We start from the raw sequence: 23,102 nt of genomic DNA, 5'->3' as shown, positions 1-23,102 counted from the left end.
ATGGAGAAAGGTGAGGGTCCACAGGAAATAAACTATTTTATAAATTCTAAAGTATAGGAGCATTAATTTAACTACAACACAGAAGGAGATTTTTCTAGTTTATTGTGATCCAACCAAGTTTTAATAGTTTAAGTAGGTTATAAAAGTACATGTCGCTAATGATCCATTGTGAAGGCAATCTTAGTTCACAAGTGAAACCTGTTGCAGAACATCTGCAATGTTAGGTGCTATTGCAAGGCTTTTGAAAATTTTAATTGAATTGTTAAAATGCAGCCAAAGGGGAGCGAAGCGGCCAGGATGCAGAGCACCTGGACTTTAAAGTCATGGTGGAGCCCAAGGAGGGCCAGCCTTACACTATCATCCTTGTAGCTTCATCTCGACAGGAAAAGTCAGCATGGACAAGTGACATAAGTCAGGTACGTTTTTCCATAAGGTGTATATTCTTTACACAAAGTGAGGGACTGGACGGGGAGAGAGAACACTTTGCATTTTTGAGAGCAGATTTAATAAGCATTGTCAAAACTGTTTACGAAGATTTGAAAGTTGAACATAAGGACGATATTAGGGAAACAAAGGCCATCATAAATCTGACTAGAGTCATTATGGGACAGAGTTGGAACAGAGACCTAGAATGAAGAGGCAGCACTGAAGCCTGCAACATCAAAAAGTCTGTATATCACTGTCCTCACATTTTCCTGCTGACAGAGAGCAATATTCTGTTTACTCCGTGTCTTACAGTGCATCGACAACATTCGCTGCAATGGTCTGATGATGAACGCCTTCGAGGAAAACAGTAAAGTCACAGTACCACAGATGATTAAGTAAGGGTCTGGCCCTGCTTAGCAATACACAGATATAAAACATGCACAAAGTCGGAGACTGGCATTAGTGTTAGATAAAAAAATTCACCAATACAAAAAGAATTATTAAACAAGGAGTATGAAACTGAGCAGTATCAGTGACAGACTGGTAAAAAATGTAGATCACCACATTTTAAAGAAATTCATTAAGCAGTTTTTTTAATTTTTATATTACTTTTGTCTTTTGTAGGAAAAAAAACAAATGATATAAAACTTTTTTTGTCAGATGAACATTCTGACTTTCTAAGGCATGCATATATAAATATACAAAAAATAAAATGTTTTTAATTTCTGAAAAACATTTAGTTTTTAAGGCTGCATTGTGGCACAGTTGGAAGCACTGTTGCCTTGCAGCAAAAAGGTCCTGGGTTCAATTCCTGGCCTGGGGTCTTTCTGCGTGGAGTTTGCATGTTCTCCCCGTGCATGTGTGGGTTCTCACTGGGTACTCTGTCTTCCTCCCACAGTCCAAAGACATGCCTGTTAGGTTAATTGGTAACTCTAAATTGCCCTTAGGTGTATGAATGAGTGTGTGCATGGTTGTTTGTGTGTTGCCCTGCGATGGACTGGCGACTTGTCCAGGGTGTACCCTGCCTCTCACCCATAGACTGCTGGAGATAGGCACCAGCTCCCCCGTGACCCACTATGGAATAAACGGTAGAAAATGACTGACTGAATTTTAGTTTTTAACTTAAAGGAAAAAAACTGCACGGGCTGGATGATGGTGCAATTGGTAGCACTGTTGCCTTGCAGCAAGAAGGTCCTGGGTTCGACTCCTGGCCAGAGGTCTTTCTGCATGGAGTTTGCATGTTCTCCCTGTGCATGCGTGAGTTCTCACCGGGTACTCCGGCTTCCTCCCACAGTCCAAAAACATGACTCTTAGGTTAATTGGTCTCTCTAAATTGCCCTTAGGTGTGGTTGTTTGTCTTGTATGTCTCTGTGTTGCCCTGCGCAGGATTGGCAACCTGTCCAGGGTGTACCCCATCTCTCGCCCGTAGACTGCTGGAGATAGGCATCAGCTCCCCCATGACCCACTATGGAATAAGCAGTATAGAAGATGAATGAATGAATGAATGAATGACAAAAATCTAGGGAGCCACCTCTTGTTCATTTGTAAAACAAACACCTGCACAGATACCCCCTTCTTCCTTCTTGCTGTAATTAGCTGGTGCTTCTAGGTTTTTAACCAAAGTTTTACCAACAATAAGAAATCCTTTAAAAAGATCGTCCAATTCATGGTATTTTAAAAGATGTTGGTCGTTCCCAGTAAGCACAGCCATAAGTCAAAAGTCTGTAACAAGAAGAAATAAGGACATGGACCAAGAGTCATTGCCTGTGATCAAACTGTACAATAACAGCTCACATAAATATGATATCCGGACTATCATTAACATCGAAATCTAGAAACTTTCAGGAGGGTTATAGAGACTGACTGTGGATAACAGAACAAATACAGAACTATAACTACATCTTAGTAAATCAGAATGTCATGTGACAGTTTCTTTATTTCACTAATTCAGTTTAAAAACGTTTACCTTAGAGGTTCATTACCAACATAGTGATTTATTTGAAGTATTTATTTCTGACAATTTTGTTGATTTACATTGAATATGGCCATTAGTAAGGATTAAGAACTTTTGGCCTTTTATATAAATATGGAAAGTTGTATATAGATAAAGTCAGACATCAAATCACATATACACATAACAAGAAAATAAACCTAAATAAAGCATTCCTAATTTATAAGCTATTATAAGCATGTTCCAAAAGCACTGAATGATTAAGGTTGTATTTTTCACCAAATACATTTATAAAATATTGTTAAACCCTGGTGGAACAAACTGGTAAAATATATATTCTTTCTTCTAAAAACTTTGCAGATAATGCTATTTGCTATTAAATTATATACAGCAGTGAAATATCTTGTTTAGTTCATCTTTCCGTTTGGGGAAATTAACAGCTATGAAACAAATGGGAAATTCCTCTGATCCACAAATGATTTTAAAGTTTTGCCTGGAATTGGGTGGCATTAATGCAGGGAACTAAATTCGAAGTGAGTAACATTTTCACCCTATATTAAAATGCAATACTCTACAGGTCAGACACCAGCTTGTACTGCGATGATGTCGACATTCGCTTCAGTAAGATGATGAACTCGTGCAAGGTGCTACAGATCCGCTACGCCAGTGTGGAGCGCCTGTTGGAGAGGCTAATCGACTTACGCTTTCTCTCCATTGACTTTCTCAATACCTTCCTCCACTCATACCGCGTCTTCACCAGCGCAGACATAGTACTGGACAAGCTTATCACCATCTACAAGAAACCAATCAGTGCCATCCCTGCACGGTATGTAGGATTAATTCAAATGGCTTTTTTTTAGTTCCCAGGTATGAGCTTGTATAAAATGCATTTTAGATGCTGACACCCATTCAATATTATTAATATGTTTGTTTGTGTATGTAAATTATCATCTTTAGAGGCAGACTTTAAGTAACTAAAAAAGCGATGGAGAGGCATTGCAACAGAGTGAGACTGCATTGGTTGTGGGTTTACAGAGAAAATCTGTCTCTGGTGGCTGTCTTACAAAGTTTTTGTCAGGTGGTGGAACAGTGGAACTGTAGTTTGCACAGTTCCTTCACAGAGATTTCTGATCTTTTGCTTAGACATTAACAGTTTGTTCTCTTGAATGTTCCACCAATGGCAACGATTATTGTCGCTTGTAAACAAAGTTTGAGATTTCATTATTTTTTCGCGAAAGGATACAGTAGAGATACTGTAAAGGTACAGTGAAGAGGTGGGACTTCCCCAGTGTCTGAAATAGCCTTTGCTCTCATGTGGACTGTCTGTGAGAAACCCCATCATGCTATCTTACCCAGTCTAGGTAAGAAGGGTCTGAGGTGGAGGCAGTGAGAGGTCACACCAGCACACCATCACAGCTAATTGGATCCTGTGTCTTCCTGGTTCTTCCCTTATAACCTCATCTCTTCTTTCTCTCATTCCTCATTTTGCCCTTTGCTGTTCTCTTGCTTTTTATTTTTATTTTCTTGAGTCTGACCATCCCTCTCTTTGCAGCGCTGTCACCATGGCAACCCTATACTCTGCTGCAGGACCCCACCCTCTCCCCCTCTTTCCTGTCTTCCCCATCATCTGCAGCAGCTCCATGGTATTAAATATTGATGTTGGTATTTTGCACCCTGCTTTCTTCTTCTCTTCCTCCTTCTTCCGTTTTGTCATACTTCCCTCCTGTTTTCTGGTCGAAAGTATATAATTTTTGCCTCCTGTAATTGCTTACACTATTGAATTTCTACTTTTACTTTGTCTTCCATTCTATTCACTTCTCTCTCAGCTTTACTATACCCCACTAAGTCTCATCATTTGAATCGTTTGCTCCTCTAAACTCCTTATTTAAGTGTTTTGTGAATTTTGACAAGGAGACACACTATGACTGCAGTTAGCATCATATAAGACTGGAGGCTTCCCATTCGCCCACTCGCAGCCAGTAACCAGCACGTTGGTAGAATCCATATCAACTATGTTGCTCCTCTCTGGTGCCCTCCCTCTCTGTATCACTGTTGTCAGCCTTGCTTGTCTTGTGTTATTACTAAAGCCCAGTCTCTTCCGCCCTCTTTCCCTCTTTGTGTTTATTTGACTCGTCTTTCTCTCTGCTTCTCTATCCCCATGTCTCTGTGGGCCTCCCCTGGGCTGGTTGCTGTTGGCAGCACCCGTGCCTCCCACACTGTCACTTGACATGCTATTTATAGGCCTTCAGAGGGGGTGGCTCTTAGAGCAAGGAGGATGCTGTCTTAAACAAAGTACCTTAAATAAAAGAGGCAGGAGTCCCGAGTAGCCCTGCAGTTTCTTCTCTGCTTTTGACAGTGCAACCCCATTATAGCCATTGTTGATGCTCTCTCATTGAGATCACCTTGTTTTCAAACCAAAGTTTAAAACCTTACAAGTCACCCTTTGGTCTTTAGTCACTTTTCTCTGTCTCTCCCAATTTCATGCAGCTCTTTAGAGCTCTTCTTCGCCAGCAGCCAGAACAACAAACTCCTTTACGGTGAGCCACCCACGTCGCCACGTGTCAGCCGCAAGTTCTCCTCCCCACCTCCTCTTTCCATCACCAAGAATTCCTCTCCGAACCGCCGACGCAAACTTTCGCTCAACATCCCCATCATCACTGGGGGCAAGGCCTTGGATCTCGCTGCACTCAGCTGCTCTCCCAATGGCTATGCAAGCATGCACACAACCATGTCCCCCTTCAGCAAGACCACACTTGACATTAACAAGCTCTACGTGTCTAGCACAATGGCCAGCAAAATCCCTGATGAGGGAGAGCCCAAAGCCGAGGGCAAAGTTGAAGACTTGGTTCCCAGCAAGCAAGGTGAGAACCACTGTCGGAGGAATTTTGTGGTTTGCTGAATGTAGTTCAGACCTCTTAGGGTTACGAATAATTGTTTGTTGGCAAATGTCATCAGAGTAGTTCAAGGTCATTTTACTGTTATTGTTAGCTGTAATATTTGATCACTATCACATCACCATTTGATCACTATCCTACACATCTCAAAAAGTGTATGGGCATATTTTGTTTTCCTCTCTTCCCCATGCTCGTCTCAAGTTACACTCATCAGAATACAGAATCTGTTACATTTTGTGCTCTTCTTTTTATTTTTACTGTCCTTTTAATTCCGGATCCAGATCTGTCTGTCAGAGAGGAATGTGATGAAGAGCCGAGTCAGAGTGATGAGGCAGAATCAGAAATGTCTCCGCCCAAGTCCCCGTCGACACCCAAGAATGTAAAGTCCAAAAATTCAGGTACAGTACAACTTATCCAGAACCTGTAAGCTGTTACCTCTCTTGGGCTTGCTGAGGATCACTTGTGATCTAGTTTGAAGTCATCATTCACCAGTTAATAAAGCAAAAACTGGTTTACAGGAATAAGGGAGCAGGGAAATTGTTGAGGCTTAGGGAATATTGGAAATGACATGCTGTGCTTTCCAGTGGCGTTTGTTGGCAAATGTCTAAAACAGTAATTAAGAACCTCGGATTTGTTTAAAGTAGCAGTATACGACAATAATAAATGGCTATTTGAAAGAACAGTTCAGTCGGAAATATACCGAGCAGAAACCTAATTTTTACACATTTGTCTTGACTGTTTAAAAGTCAAATGTGCTTCAACATTTTATGAAGTGGTTTATTGTGGTTTATGAAGACCACAAACATTATTGTATTTTATTGAGATTTTTGTGATGGACCAACATAGATATAGTGAAAATTTGTGAAGTGGATGAAAATAGATAAATATACTATAAAGACAGAAATCTTTGCACATTCTTCTTTGCAAAATACCTTAATCTTAGTCAGATTGGATCAGCAGCAAGCCCTGCCACAGATTCTCAACTGCATTTAGGTGTGGACTTTGACTATAACTGTACTGTGGACATAGACCACCGTATCAAGTCTTTTGCATGCTCTAGCAAATTTTCTTCCAGGAAAGCCCTAATTTAATCCATCTTCTCATCAACTCCTGCTAAAGAAAGGTATTCCCACAGCATGATGATGCCACCACCCTGTTTCACCATTAGAATAGTATATTTTTGTTCTCATCTATCCAGACCACCTTCTTCCACATTTGCTGTGTCTTACATGGTCATCAGCAATATTCTGAATGGTACTGGTGTGCAAGACTGATAGTTGTCCTGTTTACAGACTGTTTCCTCTGAGCTGTGGTTCTTTGCAGGTCATTGAGAGTTACCATGCCCCTTTTGGTTGCTTCCTTGGTTAATGCTCTTGTTGTACAACTTTATTTTCTTTCCCTTTCATCTATCACATCCCAATATCACAACCTAATAAAAAAATACATTTCAGCTTGAGGTTGCAATGAAATAAAATGTAAAACAAATTCAAGGAAAAACATGAATCAGATGCAACCAATACTTGAAGTTAGAATTTCCTGGTGCGATAAAACTGTAAGACCAAAAAGGCAAACAGAACTTTTTCTAGTTGTTAAAAAGTAAAACAAAAATAAATAAATATCATCAGCAAACTTATAACAAACTTCTTTTTGTTTTCAAAAAAAGAGAAGAACAGGTACAGCCAAATAAGGTCTTGATAAAAACCACCCACGGCATCCTGGCCCTCCCCGTGCCATAGAGTGAGGGAGCATCCACCCCGTAGGTAGTCAAGCACAATCCATCCCCAGTGTGTTCTCTTCCCACATTGCCGGATATAAGGGAAGCCAGTGCCTTGTGTGAGTAGGTGGAAGGAAACCTTGTACCTTAGCAACGATGTGCGTGTTCTTCTATACCGCCCCCGGTCGAACGGAGGAAGGCAGAGGGGGGAAGAGGTGAGTAATGGAGGGAGGCAGAGAGGCAGGCACAGCTGAGCATTCGCCATCACTGCCACAATTTGCAGGACACACTGTTCTGCATCGGTTGTAGCTCTTGGTTGCCCTCCGATGGTCAACAGTTTGATTATACTGTCTTATTCTAAGAAGAAGCATTAAATGGATATTGTTGGAACAAGTCTCACCTTAGAAAAAAAATCTTCTTTTCTATAATGTTTATTTTTTATGTCTAATCATTAAATTAAATGTGTGACATGTTAATGTTTCCCCATTCAGAATTTTCCCTGTTCTCCTTTAACAATGGCATCGTGGTGTCTTCTTGCCGGGAGCTTGAGAATAACCGCAGTGCCCTATCTGCTGCCTCAGCCTTCGCCATTGCCACAGCTGGTGCCAATGAGGGAACGCCAACCAAGGAAAAGTACCGCCGTATGTCCCTCGCTAGCACAGGTCAGTAACATAATTGGCCAGCAGAGAAGCTTATAGAAGATGGCCTATAAGTTTGAAACACTTGAATATTGACAAGAAACAGCCAATCTTTTGTTACAAGAACAGTATCCAAATTGTGTAGTTATATTTGGATTACGGTTAAGGTTAAATGATTACACAACAAATGGCTACAAATGTTTTAAATATCAAGGATTAGATGCACACATTTAAATGTATTTTGGATTTGCTAACCACATAGTTTCAAAATTATATCATGTAAATTGGATTTATTCCAGAAGTTTATTGTGGCCTTCTAAACCAGTTCAGTGAGGTTTACCCATCTGTGTCAAGTTTCAACTTCATGACCCCAGCTGTCAGATAAAATAAAATTGGACAGGATTTTCAGGAACAAGCTTGCTATGAACTGGAAATTGCTGGAACAACAGTGTCATTGTCCACAGTAAAAAAAAAGTTTAAAATCACCATAGACTGGGAGAGTTTTGACCAAGAAAGAAGACCCTTCTTCTCAAGTTTAACCATAGCTTGGCGCTGCTCACATGGGCTGTCCAAATCCTACTGGAACAACGTTGTATGGTCAAATAAGACAAAGACTGAGCTACAATGACTAGAATCATGTTTAGAAAAATATTTTTAAATAATAAAAATTGATCAACTCTCAAGCATAGTTGGGGCTTTTTTGCTGCTAAATTCACTGGTGCATTCCAAAAAGTCAATAGAATAAGGCTGAAGGATGACTGTCTCCAAATTCTTCATCTTCACTCCAAACCAACAACAAAAGGGTTGAAACTTGGAAACAAGTGGCTGTTTCAACAGAAAAGCAGGTTAACGTTAAGATTCTGGAAAGGCCTTCTCAATCCGTGGATGCTCTGGGTAACGTCACTTCCTGTTTTCGCTGTTGGTGAATTGTTTGGCGCGTGAAGGCTCTCTCGTTTGATCTGATTTCTGTTCCAATACATAAGCACATTAAAACACTTACTTTCTGTTGCTACTTTTAACGTTTGGGGACTCTCCATGTTTTACACGTTTTTTCTAGTAGTGGTAAGGGGTCGCTAGCTTAGCATTAGCTTTAGCTCCACCATGGCAACCCGTTCTGTTGTTTCTCTCTCTGAGTCTCCTCCTCTCTCCTGCTCTGTGTCAGATGTTCAGTTACTCCTCTGCCTCCTTTAGTGATAATGGTATGTGTAATAAATGTAGCATTTTTGTAGCTTTGGAGGCAAGGGTGTCGGAATTGGAGGCCCGGCTCCGCGCTGTTGAAAAACCAGCAGATAGCCGAGGCCCCTTAGCCAGCGCAGAGCCACCGAGGGTAGCTCCCTGCAGCAGTCCTCCAGCAGAGCCCGCGCAGCCGGGGCCTCAGGCCGGCTGGGTGACAGTACGTAGAAACCATAGTCCTAGATCCCATCCCACAGGTCACCACCAACCCATCTGTGTTTCTAACAGATTTTCCCCGCTCAGTGACACACCCGCTGAGAAGCCAGCTCTGGTAATTGGCAGCTCCATAGTCAGAAACATGGCACTAGAGACACCAGCGACCATAGTCAAATGTCTGCCAGGGGCCAGAACGGGCGACATCAAATCATACCTGAAACTGCTGGCTAAGGATAAGCGTGAATACAGTAAGATTGTTATTCACGCTGGCGGTAATGACACCCAGTTACGTCAATCAGAGGTCACCAAAGTTAGTGTTGCTTCGGTGTGTAAGTTTGATTAGTCCCAGACATATCAATAGCTACAACTCATTTGAATATTTAATTCTTAGTTTTCCTCATCCAAATTGCAAAGCACTAAAACCACTTCTGTTTGTTGTTTTGTACCGTCCACCAGGCCCTTACTCTCAATTTTTAGATCAGTTTTCAGACTTTTATCCAATTTAGTGTTAAATACAGATAAAGTTATTATAGTGGGGGATTTTAACATTCATGTTGACACTGAAAGTGATAGCCTAAATATAGCGTTTAATGCTATCTTAGACTCAATTGGCTTTGCTCAAAACATTAACAAACCTACCCACCTTTGTCTTCATTCTCTGGACCTTGTGCTGACATATGGCATTGAGTGTAAAGACATAACAATATTCTTTCATAACCCTGTCCTGTCTGACCATTTCTTAATAACCTTTGAGTTTAATTTAACCGAGTACTCCACACCTGAAAGAAAATTTCATTATAGTAGATCATTATCAGGCGATGCTGTAACAACCTTTAAATAATCTGTTCCACTTTTAATTTCCTCATTATCACTGAAAAGCACAATGGAGGGCAATAATTCTGTTTCTGCCCCTTCACAAATTGATTCTTTTGTTCATAGTGTTTCTTCATCATTGCGTGATGCATTAGACAATGCAACCCCCTTGAAAAAGAAGGTAATCATTCATAGGAGGCTAGCTCCTTGGTTTAATTCAGAACTGCATACTTTAAAGCACAATGTTAGAAAATTGGAGAGAAAATGGCGCTCTACACACCTAGAGGATTCCTACTTAATCTGGAAAAATAGCCTACTGTTGTATAAAAAGACACTTCGCCAAGCTAGAACAGCTTATTTGTCATCATTGATAGAAGAGAACAAGAATAATCCTAGGTTTCTCTTTAGTACAGTTGCTAAACTTACACAGAGTCATAGCTCTTTTGAGCCATCCATTCCTTTAGCTCTTAGCAGCCATGACTTTATGGGATTCTTCTTAAATAAAATTGATTCTATTAAAAATAAAATCTTTGACATACTCCCGAAGATGATTACTTCATCCTCAGCAAGTGAGACAACATTAGAAATAACTGCAGAACCTGATTTGTGATTGGACTGTTTTGATCTTGTGAAGCTTCCTGAGTTATCAGAAATATTAGCTTCATCTAAACCTTCAACTTGTATGTTAGACCCAATCCCAACCAAATTATTTAAGGAAGTGTTCCCTCTGATTACCAGCCCCATTTTAGATATGATTAATTTATCCTTAGTAAATGGATATGTACCACAGGCTTTTAAGTTAGCTGTAATTAAACCTTTACTTAAGAAACCTTTGCTTGATCGAGATGACTTGAAAAATTACAGACCTATATCCAATCTTCCATTCTTATCTAACATTTTTGAGAAAATAGTTGTTAATCAAATGTGTGAGCATTTACACAGCAATGACCTGTTTGAAGAGTTTCAGTCAGGCTTCAGAGCTCACCATAGCACTGAAACAGCTCTGCTGAAAGTCACTAATGATATTCTTATGGCCTCAGATAATGGACTTGTATCTGTTCTGGTTCTGTTAGATCTCAGTGCTGCATTTGATACAGTCGACCATAATATTCTCTTAAAAAGGCAGGAATATGCTGTAGGGATCAGGGGAACAGCGCTAGGCTGGTTTAAATTTTATCTGTCTGACAGATTCCAGTTTGTTCATGTAAATGATGAATCATCTTTAAACTCCAGGGTTAATTGTGGAGTACCACAGGGTTCAGTACTTGGGCCAATTCTCTTTACTATATATATATGCTTCCAATAGGTCAAATTATCAGGCAGCATAGGATAAATTTTCACTGTTACGCTGATGATACACAGCTTTACTTATCCATAAATCCTGATGAGCCCAACCAGTTAGATAGACTACAAGCATGTCTTGAAGATATAAAAACTTGGATGACTTTAAATTTTTTGCTTCTAAATTCAGACAAGACAGAAGTTGTCGTCTTTGGACCGGAGTCTTTAAAAAAGAAACTGCTTAGTCAATCACTTAACCTGGATGGCATTAAATTGACCTCCGATAATAAAGTAAAAAACCTTGGTGTTATTTTTGACCAGGACATGTCATTTAAATCCCATATTAAACAGGTTTCTAGGAATTCCTTCTTTCATCTCCGGAACATTGCCAAAATTAGAAATATCATATCCAGGAGGGATGCTGAAAAACTAGTGCATGCATTTGTTACTTCAAGGCTCGATTATTGTAATTTTTTACTATCAGGATGTCCACAAAATGCAGTTAAAAGCCTTCAGCTGATTCAGAATGCTGCAGCAAGAGTTCTGATGAAAATTAAAAAGAGAGATCATATTTCTCCTATTTTAGCTTCCCTTCATTGGCTCCCTGTTAAATTTAGAAAAGAATTTAAAATTCTCCTCCTCACATATAAAGCCCTTAATGATTTAGCTCCGTCATACATCAGAGATCTGATTGTTCCAGATGTTCCTAACAGAGCACTTCGTTCTCAGACTGCAGGTTTACTGGTGGTTTCTAGAGTCTCTAGAAGTAGAATGGGAGGCAGATCCTTTAGTTATCAGGCTCCTCTCCTGTGGAACCAGCTCCCAGTTTTAGTCCGTGAGGCAGACACCCTGTCTACTTTTAAGGCTAGGCTTAAAACTTTCCTTTTTGATAAAGCTTATAGTTCGAGTGGCTTAGTTTATCAGGGAGGGAGCCTTCCTCCCTCCCTGTTGGTTGGAGTAAGGGGGAGTCAGGTTTAGCCTAAACCGGCTCAGTTATGGTGGAGGTGCTGTTGTGGAATTTTCTTATCAAAGTGGGTAGAAGTTGACTCATAACAAAAAGAGAAAATCCGGACTTTGTCTTAATAAGTTTTATTCAAAGGCATTCAGCGTTTGAATGACTCTGTCACCAAGCAAGTCAGTTGAAACAGAGCCCCGATCAACATTTACACACAGTATTTATACCAGAACATGACAGTGTTATCTCAACTGCAAAGAGTTTTAGAAATATGGCCCCTAGACCCTCCCCGGGTCAGAGTTAACAAAGTTATTTATGAGGCCACCCATCTACCTTCCCTTGAAATATACACTTCAGGAAGGGTTAACCATGAAACTCTCCAGCATTTGAATTTAGAGTTCATCTGCTAATCAACAGAACACTAATCAAACACAGAGGTCAGAGGTGAGAGGTAGATGGAAGGTCACCTGTGAGTGATACAACTCAGAAACAAATGAGAGAGGTGAAGGGAATATCAGAGCATTTTAAAAGAATTTTCCATCACACTCCTTTCTTCTGATTACAAGATAATCACAAAACTAAAAGAAAATTCTACAAAACCATCACCCAAGGAAAAATGACCTCCACCAACCGGTTATCTGGAAAGAAAGTAGCTAGAGCATAAGTAGTATCAATAGGAACTGGTACCAAAAATGGTTGATCATTAATAGCACGTGGAATCAAACAACAAACATAGCAACTATCATTTCTTATCTTCCTCACGGTTTGATGCATCAGTTGCCACCAGACATTATCAGCATGATCATAGTAGTCAGAAAAGTGATGGATCTCTCTTCGAATCCGCTGATGAGTATTATTAGCACAATTCCTCAAATTAGCCCTACATTGTCTTTGCTGTACCTTTTCCCAAATGAACACAAGAGTTATAAAAATACTTGAAATACCAATCATTAGCATCAGAACAGACAATCTTCCATTTAACTGCATCGTGACCTTGAAGTGGAATGTCCTTTCTTCTGGTACTGAAAGCAAACAGTTTTTTCTCAAAGAAAACAAATTATAAACAACTTTAAAAAAAATAATAATAATAAAAAAAAATCCTGCTGCCTCTCCTGAGTGGCTTCTGCGCTTCAAGCTGCCCTGTTACCAGTCTGGTACAGGTGGGCGGTCGTAGGAAGCTCCTCTAGAAATATATTTAGAAACAGGAACTCTAACCTGCTTAAGAAATTAAGGAGAATAAGCATCGTGGCGCATATTTGACTGTCTCTCTGTTGCAGGCGTCACCAGTTCATCATCCAGAGAAAGGTTATGTGCAATGTGTAGAAGTCTTCCCTGTATGTTTCCTATGTGTCTCTCACTGTGGTGTGTGTGCAGTGAGGCAAATGACCTTATGACTTCTAACTTTCAGGTAATGCGATGGCCTTAAGTAGATTCTGAAAAACGTGGCACTGCCCAAGGGATTATTGTGCCCTTGTAAGAACAGTGTTCTTCAACCACCTCTTCAATCACTCGCCAGTGATCAGCTTACAGTTCTTTATCTTGTGGTGGTCCGCTGTCCTCACACCTTTCAAGCCGTGGATGATCCAGTTGGAAGATGACTCGTGTCCTGGAAGCCAGATGAAGCTGGAGGAGCTGGAGCTTTCCTGCAGCTTTCCTGGGTATCTAGTAGGATCTGATATGGGCCATTCCAGCCCTGGACTTCCTGTGTTTTCTCCTAGATTCTCTGACCAGAATCCAGTCGCCAGGAATAACGGACTGGAGGGTGGAAGTGGCTGTTTCTGGTAATGCAGCCTTCACCGTCTGTGAAACTTGAGAAAACACAGTGGACAGGTTTTGACAGTAAAACAACATCCTATCTTCACACAAAGATGTGGAAGAAAATTATCTTGGCAATATCCCAAATAGGAGACCTGCCACACAGCACTTCAAAAGGACTGAGATTTGCCTGTGTCCTTTGTCTCAATCTCATATAAGTGAGAACAGGGCCTTCACAACGCTTGGCTAATTTTCAATTCAAAGTCCCATTCTCAAACCTAAGTGCTTAACTACATGAACTTCATCAAAACATCCAACAAAATCCAAAGAATTGATCTTCTGACTTCACCTGATATACTAGCAGTGACCATCAGCTAAATATTCTGAATATCAAAAATGTGACATGATGTTTGAGGTCAACATTTCATAGTTTCAGAAAACCCAAAAAGAATTTCAAAAATGGTCTAATCTGTGGAGATATAAAATTTCACAAACGAATCAACACCATAATTTCAGACAGGTTTTCAGAATGTGGTCTTAGGGAGCTATGCACCATTTATATAAACAAAGTACAACGTCTCTCTCGCATTGTCACTAAGTCCTCACTGGAGGTATGAGCTACCCTTTTTCCCATGAGTGCTAAAACTTTTGGAACCCCATGTTGCTTTATTCTGACATTCCCCTCTTCTGGCGCAGGGTCCAACCCATGCGACAATCCAGCAAAAAGTTTGTACAAAAATGTTTTAGTAACCAAGATCACATTACATAGAACCAAAGAAATGAATTCTGACATAACTATGTGTCACTATGAATTTAAGAAAAGCAACATAAAGAAAATCCAGATGTTTTTAACTGCAACTCAGTTCCATCAACAACTAAACACAAACTTTAGTTATTCACGTCATCAATGTCTCACTTAGAAATTAGTCACACATCATCCTAATTTGTCTTGTACAAAGATGAGTATTAGATTAATGGACATCTAATGAAATTCAGATGCATAAACCCTACAAATTGAATCAAATAAATAATTCCCAAGTATAAAGGCATGACTCTGATTCTTTATCAAAAATATATTCCTTACTTTTGCATATCTTGAACTGTCAGCTAGCTTAATGGCACCAGGGAAACTTTCAATCTAATAAATCACCAATGATTCTGCATGCAAAACTAATTCTTCAAACTAGTTTAAACTATTTTATTAACCTTTTAGTAATAAAACACATAAATCTAAATGTCATGCTACATCCTTAATCATTATACAAAAAAAACATGTTATTAAGGCAACAATCAATACAAGCATTTTGATTCTATTGTCTCTTAAACAGTGTTAAAACTCAGGAAGGGAGGTGCTGAGCGTTACCATGACAACAAAGGCATGAACCAACCTAGTAGGTGGGCGGAGTCAGGCAGAACTAACCTCTGATTGACAGCCTATGGGCGGACCCACAGTTTCTTCATCCCATCCCACATTAGTGTAACTTAAACTGCTTAGCTATTAACATGCACCTACCTGAGAAACAAGCTGCTTCTTAACTCTCCTGAAAACTCAAAGTTTTAATCAATCTGGGATTTAGAAACATTATTCTAAACATGAATTATTGTCATGCAACATATAAACAAACATTAATTCCAACAAAACAAAGACAAAACATCATAGACAGACAAATGGCCAAATTTGAAGCTTCAAGAATTCAAAGAAATTTTTAACAATCTCTTTTCAGAATATGTTTTCTCAGCCATATCTTTTAATGCTATAATTGATCAATTTTGTTATGACAATCGTCAGGATCCTTTTTAAAAATGAGTGCACATAGTCCAAAGAGATCTCAAAGTATTTAGAAGCACAGCAACAGTTTTCTCTTATATGAATCCAAATTTTCTGATGCTGAAACCTTTTGCTAATTCTTTGTACTGTAACTCTGTAATAATAACTACAATCCTGAGAGTTATTGTTATAGTTCTCTTTTTGTTTGGCTCAATTTGATCGCAGCTGCATTGCAGAATTTCAAGTTAAATGCAAAGAAGTATTTTTTATTTAATTCAATTCAAATTCAAAGATACTTTATTGATCCCCGAGGGGAAATTAGAAAAGTCGGCGTTGACATTTTTATGGTATACCCAAACTAAACAAAACTGCAGTGTTTGACTTAATCAGAAATTAAGATAAGAAGCTTGTCTCCAAACTGGACTTTTTCCCACATAGTGTTTAAAAAAGAACAAACATCATTTTCTTTAATTTGGCTATTTAAATTTTGAGAGTTGGGGAAAACTTATTACTAGAACCCCTCTTTAATAATCCAAATGCTGATAAATGTTTCAATATTTTATCTCTTAGTAATCTGAAATTACCTTGTGTATCTTTGTACTCATATGTATTCCTTTAATCTTTAAACCCTAAGAAATCAAACAAGGAGACTGGAGTCTGAGCCGACCATCCTCTTACTGTTAAGAGAGCATTTATTTCTTTTATTTTCCTAAAATGAAGGATTTTACTTGTCTTGATTCTGTTATAAAAATCCTAACCTTGGTTCCAAAACTAAACTCTTCAACCCCAATCTGTGTCCCCAGAGTAGAATTTTTGAGTATTATTGCATTTCAAAGTCACCAAAATGACTGGAACTCATCATTGACTTAGATCTATTCTAATAGGTAATCAGCCTACCTTTAATTAAGTCTTATAATTTCATGGACCCAAAATCTATGGCTTACAGGCTTCAGGAGTCCAGGAACCACAAGTTGAGTACTACTGCATTGAACAATGGTGTTAACTTTCTGCAGAGATTGAAGGATTGGCTAAATATATTATTTCTGCTTGGACAATAATCAGATTTAAAATTATTAGTTCACAGCTCCTAATTTACCTCAGATCATATTTGCTTCTAACCCAGTTCATAAGAAGCTTCAGACAAACATTATGCTAAAAAACCAAAAACAAAACAAAACCCAGATCTGTTTTAAAATAAAGAAAAGGCATGCTTAAAAAAACTTGTTACTGTGGTGGAAAATAACTCCACGGTTCTGAAGGCCTTTTCATGCAGAGTCTTTTAGGAAGCATGAGATTAGTTTAATTTTTGTGTGGTACCACTGTCCAATCAGATTCTTTCTAAATAACCCAATTTTTTCATACTCATTTTAAAGGTTTGTTTTACCCAGGAAAATGTGTTTAACAAAACCAATTACTCTCAAAAGTTTTAAAAGTTTTTAGCTGGTGATATCTTAGAAAACAACAAGTGTTTTAATATTTCTATGCAACACAGAACTGATCAGGTGTCCTTTCCTTCTCCAAAGGGAGAAAAAAGAACCTGCAGAACCAAACCTTTCATAGTTTTTTTGTCAGGACCTGATATAAGGTACAGTGTAAATCAACACGCTGCATGAATCAGAAGAGGGAAGAAAAAAACTAATATAACCTCTTCCCAGCAGCTGCTGTGAAAAACAATGAATTTGTACTTTCCATAAGCGTCAGTTAACACTTGCGGACAAAAACTGCACCAAACTGTAAGTACTGTGTCAGAAACTATATGAAGACCATCTGCAGTAGAACTAAGCCTGTTTTAATGAGGTCTCTACCCATTAGATTTATGGGATACAAAATCTGACAACAGAAAATAATATCTGAAGGAGAAACCCATCAGGTTTTACGCGTGCGCTGGGTTTTAAAAATGCTCCTTCATGAGATCTGTCCTGAGAATAACATAGAAACACTTGGTTACTGCTGAGTTTTGGAGATGTTGTAACTTCCTCTGCTTTTAATAACTTTTAATAACTAGAATAATTGACCCTGAATATTCCACGACGAAAGATAACTTGTTTCTCTAAAAGAATTAACTGGAAAGTATCAAATGAGTTAAGTTATCACCCTTTTAAAGATACTTTTCTAACTCTAAAATAATATTTTAACCCGCTATATCTGTCAACGTCAAGCAAGCGTCACATGAGCAGCGGTTAATAAGCGTTCTTCATTGCAGAAAATAGGAAAAGATTTATGCAAATGTGTGTGTGTTTGTACGTTACCAACATCAGTTTCTAAATCGCTCCAGAGTCAGACTGTCATGGCACACAGTCCTCTATCAGTCCAAAAAACAACCAGGCCCTTCCCAGGTCTGTTGGTGAGACATTCAATCATTCTTTATCCACTTTAACTTCTCCAGGAGGGAGAAAGAAGAAACTTTGCTCCGGTTTCTCTTCTGCCCGCATAAGATGTGCTTTCAATATAAATCCAGTGTATTGCTCTTCTGGCTCTTGCAAACAGCATGGATCGTTGTCCATCTCAGAGAATCCGGATTTTCTTCTGAGTTTAGTCCGGATTTTCTTCTGAGATTCGTTTTTTTTTTTTTTCCTTGTAGAAAGTCACACTGCGATTTTCAACATGCAGGAAGGCAGATCTTTCTCTTTCAGGCCGTGCTGGAGAAGCGTCTCTGGTGTAGTAGCCATGGAGAAGGGCAGGTTTCTAAGGTCCAGACTCAAAAACGCAGATGTTGAACTTAAATCCCATATATGTGTGTATATGTGTGTGAGAGAAGCAAAAGAAAAGTTTAGTATAGGTTCAAATTTTGTACAAATACATATTATCAGTCAGTCAGTCAGTTGTCCCCCTGCCTGTCACTTCCTTCCACAACATGAACTATACTCATTTCTAAAACAACTTTATTTTCGCATCTCTAATGTCCCTTTTCACTTTTACCTTCTTTACCGACTGATCGCAATATTTAAGACAACCGAAACTTCCTTCAGGAAAGTTTTAACTCTTTAACCCCTTAATTGATGCACTCTGTGCTTTTTAATCTTTTCTTGTTTTTTATTTATTTTTCCATCAACTGTTTTACTTGAAACTTTTTAAACTATTTTACTTATTTACACTCAAACTTCCACGCTGTGAAAAACCAAACTTATCTTCCAAATTAAAGCACATTTAACACAATCATCCCCACTTTTTCCTTTCATTATTTTATAAATCAGAGTATGAAGAAGGAGACACCCCTGATGCCTCAAGGTTCCGGAACCATTTTTTTTTACCCGTTCAGCAGCACGTCTGCCCACTGGCTTTTCTCCTTTATGAGGTGTAGAAAATTGCTAAAAACCACCCGCAAAACCCTGTGTTTTGCTTTATCTTATTGTTACCAATAAGAACCTCCCTGCAATTCCTTTTGCAGGGTAACCGGGCCCTCAGCTGATGTCCTCCCTCTCGCAACTCTGGAACCTTATTAATTAATTAGGAGATGATGGTTAATGTGTAATAAAAATAATAATATACATTATATCATACAGAGCAACTTCTCACCCAGATATATTTGAAGACAAATTGTTCGGATCTAATCAGCCAGAAGCCGCAGGCGGACATGAGGACTCCCCTCCGTAAAATGGAAGTGGACTGAGGACAACGTCTCCAGGCTGGCCAGGCGTCCGTGTCCCATCCTGCGGTCTCCTCTGGCACGTTAGATCCTGTTCGTGACGCCAAAATTGTTGTGGAATTTTCTTATCAAAGTGGGTAGAAGTTGACTCATAACAAGAGAAAATCCGGACTTTGTCTTAATAAGTTTTATTCAAAGGCATTCAGCGTTTGAATGACTCTGTCACCAAGCAAGTCAGTTGAAACAGAGCCCCGATCAACATTTACACACAGTATTTATACCAGAACATGACAGTGTTATCTCAACTGCAAAGAGTTTTAGAAATATGGCCCCTAGACCCTCCCCGGGTCAGAGTTAACAAAGTTATTTATGAGGCCACCCATCTACCTTCCCTTGAAATATACACTTCAGGAAGGGTTAACCATGAAACTCTCCAGCATTTGAATTTAGAGTTCATCTGCTAATAAAAACAGAACACTAATCAAACACAGAGGTCAGAGGTGAGAGGTAGATGGAAGGTCACCTGTGAGTGATACAACACAGAAACAAATGAGAGAGGTGAAGGGAATATCAGAGCATTTTAAAAGAATTTTCCATCACAGTGCAAACACACCCTCCATTTCTGCTACCTGTATGACCCCTTCTCTTTTCCAATGGTTATAATCAGTCTGACAGAGAGAGGTATCTCAATCCTTGTGGTTTTTAGTATAACAATGACCATCAGTGGGACTCTTTGTGGGGTGCCTTGAGACGACATTGTTGTAAATAAACGCCGTTTAACTAAATAATCTGAACTGAAACTATCTGTGTAGTTATGCTGCTATAGGCTTAGGCTGCTGGAGGACATAACAGCCACTTTCACCCTCTTCGCTACATTCTCACACTACTCTCCAATTTTGCATTATTTGCTGTTATTTCAGCTTTTATCTTTGTTCTCTCTATTCTCTACCTAGAAGCTACACCTGGCCTGGCTCTGTGTCTACTTGTGACACCTTTCTGGAGAGGGGAATCATCCAAGCTTCTGCTGCCAACAACTTACTGCTCACCCTCTACTGATGATCCACATAGCCCTGTCTTTTAGTGTTTAACCCTTTCTCTCTCCTAGACATGGCGATTGACTGAGCTTAACTGTAACTCTTTGTGCTCTCTTTCAGACTCTAACCTTGAAAACTGGCTCAGAGTTGATCTGTTCTTTCTTTCTAGGTGAAACGACTAAAGGAGCTACATCCATCAACATTTACTTTTCCTTCCCATAGAAAGTACTCCTGGATCAGTGCTTCTTTGTTCTCTTTGTGTTTCTGCTCTGTTCTCTCAAACCCCCAGTCGGTCGTGGCAGATGGCCGCTCACACTGAGCCTGGTTCTGCTGGAGATTTCTTCCTGTTAAAAGGGAGTTTTTCCTCTCCACTGTCACTACATGCATGCTCAGTATGAGGGATTGCTGCAAAGTCAACGCCAGTGACTGTCCACTGTCTCTACATGCTCATCTGGGAGGAGGGAATGCTGCAAGTCAGTGACTGGATGCAATCTGCTGGGTTTCCTTAGATAGAAAAACGTTTTATCCAATTTGAATAAAAAGCTAACTCCGACTGCACTGTTCAATGGTTAGGATTTATTGGAATGTATGTACCTGACTGTTGTGAAGTGCCTTGAGACAACATGTGTTGTGAATTGGCGCTATATAAATAAAACTGAATTGAATTTAATTGAATCCTGTTACAAACTGGGAGCAACTGTGGTTAGTGCCAACCAGTTTAAATAAAATACCACTTCTACAGAGATGAATGATCTCAGATAAGAGCAGAATTATACCAGCAACATGTAGAATAACTGATGACAACTTGTTAAAAGACATTTAACCAAATATTTGTGGAAGGTAACATTGAAACCTGCATGTATAATTTCTAACCTGTGTGGATAAAGCAGAATCCACAGTAAATCCAAATCTTTGCATCTAATTCTTCTTTTGAAAATAAATAGTTGAAATAAGTAATTGAAAGCCTAAAATGAATTTTCCTCTTGTTGTGGGGGCATGTATGTAACAAAACAAGTAAATAAGACTGGATTGTTTTGTAAACATTGTCAAATAAACGTTTTTCAAATAATTTATAAATTTAATTTAATTTAGAGTAATATAATTATATATAATTATAATTCTTATAGAATTTATAGAAAAACATTTTCATCAGTTGCATAGTTGTTTTTTTACACTTTTTTTTACATTTGTGTGACACATTTAAGTTGAAAGAATCGCTGAATTACAATTTTATCTTTTGGAAGGTTGAAAAAGTTTAGACTAAAACTATATTTATATTTCTTGTCTTATGTTTAAGCAGCAGTTCCCCATTTCCCACAGAAGCAAATTAGTGAGGCATTAGTGCAGGAGCAGGCTATTTAAGAAATAGAAATCCAGCTGTATTAACCCGGATTCCAGGTTTTCCTACAGATCAGAGGAACGGAGACAAAGAGTTTGTTATTCGCAGAGCTGCTACAAATAGAGTCCTGAATGTGCTGCGTCACTGGGTGTCCAAACACTCACAGGTGAACTTCACCCCCTTTCTTTACTCCTTCTGTTTCTGAAGCAGTACAATAAGACCTGTGTAACAACACTGTGGCTGGTCCTGTGTATTTCCTCAGGACTTTGAGCTGAACACAGAACTGAAGATGCGGGTAATTGGCTTCCTGGAGGAGGTGATGCATGACCCGGAGCTCCTGACACAGGAAAGAAAAGCAGCTGCCAACATTATCAGGTTGGTTTTCTGTTCTTCATTATATGATCACTTACATAGTCATTTATGACGCATCCCTATTAAAGAATAACAAAATAGACAAATTTGGTCACAGAATGAACTGATGTGCTTGATATTGACAGCATAGGTACAGAAAGCAGATAAAACCCAGACCACAATCTTAAACATGTTGACCAACTAGAGGGATACAACCGGTTTTGTGTGTGGCCTGACCAAATCTCTCAACATACAGGGATGTAAAACAAGCAGTGGCTCTGAAGTTATTGCATAAAAACTGCATCATCTTTAAGGAAAACCCTGAATTACCAGTCACTTCTTTTTGCATGCAGGACTCTCACCCAGGAGGATCCTGGAGATAGCCAGGCCAGCATTGAGGAGATTACACAGATGGTAATAGCAAAAAAACTTCTTGAATCCACCAGGTGGTTGTTAAGTCCTGTTTTAGGATTAGTAATGACTTGGTGATGCGTGTGTACTCAGGCCATGGAAGAAAGTAAGACTGAACCATTTGAGAACCACTCTGCCTTGGAGATTGCTGAGCAGCTCACAATGTTGGACCACTTGGTCTTTAAAGTCATCCCATATGAGTGAGTAGTCTACATGCAAACTTCTGAACAGAAACAAAAGTAAGAACTACATTGAAAAAAGCACAGAACTTACTTGATCCTGGAATGCTTGTGACTGTGGTGTTTTAATATTTTTTTGTAACAGATGTATTTCTAACCCACAGAGAGTTCTTTGGACAAGGATGGATGAAGAACGACAAGAATGAGAGAACACCATACATAATGAAAACAACCAAGCATTTTAATGATGTATGTGATAAATTTCGCATTATAGACACACAGATGGATCTCAATAAATTAGAATATAATAGAAACGTTTATTTATATTATTAATTTAATAAAAAATTGAAACTGATTTTATTTAGATTCTTTTTTTGCTTAAATTACCGCATCACTGCGATGTGGCATGGAGGTGATCAGCCTGTAGCACTGCTGAGGTGTGCAGGAAGCCCAGGTTACTTTAATTGCAGCCTTCAGCTTGTCTGCATTGTTGCACGTGGTTTCTCTTGTCTTCCTCTTAACCCTCTTAACAATAATTCCTAGATTCTCTATGGGGTTTAGGTCAGGAGAGATTGCAAGAAAATCAAGCACAATAATACCATGCTCATTAAAGTAGAA

At 39.1% G+C, this 23,102-nt stretch overlaps 1 protein-coding gene across 1 annotated transcript in view; it reads left to right on the top strand.

Annotated features, from left to right (window-relative positions):
* Positions 1-23,102, top strand: part of LOC124867205 (ras-specific guanine nucleotide-releasing factor 1-like) — a 50,450-nt gene that overhangs the window by 23,940 nt on the left and 3,408 nt on the right. The window contains exons 12-22 of the mRNA XM_047363521.1: positions 274-416; positions 739-821; positions 2,955-3,203; positions 4,865-5,238; positions 5,553-5,669; positions 7,477-7,647; positions 21,603-21,709; positions 21,806-21,918; positions 22,248-22,308; positions 22,399-22,505; positions 22,649-22,733. Of these exons, the coding sequence (XP_047219477.1) occupies positions 274-416; positions 739-821; positions 2,955-3,203; positions 4,865-5,238; positions 5,553-5,669; positions 7,477-7,647; positions 21,603-21,709; positions 21,806-21,918; positions 22,248-22,308; positions 22,399-22,505; positions 22,649-22,733 (1,610 nt within the window). The remainder of the gene's footprint in view (positions 1-273; positions 417-738; positions 822-2,954; positions 3,204-4,864; positions 5,239-5,552; positions 5,670-7,476; positions 7,648-21,602; positions 21,710-21,805; positions 21,919-22,247; positions 22,309-22,398; positions 22,506-22,648; positions 22,734-23,102) is intronic.

The sequence above is a fragment of the Girardinichthys multiradiatus genome, chromosome 4 (genome assembly GCF_021462225.1).
Source record: "Girardinichthys multiradiatus isolate DD_20200921_A chromosome 4, DD_fGirMul_XY1, whole genome shotgun sequence".
In the NCBI taxonomy this organism is placed as follows: domain Eukaryota; kingdom Metazoa; phylum Chordata; class Actinopteri; order Cyprinodontiformes; family Goodeidae; genus Girardinichthys; species Girardinichthys multiradiatus.
The sequence above is the reverse complement of the archived record's forward strand: the minus strand, read 5'-3'. Positions and strand labels throughout refer to the sequence as shown.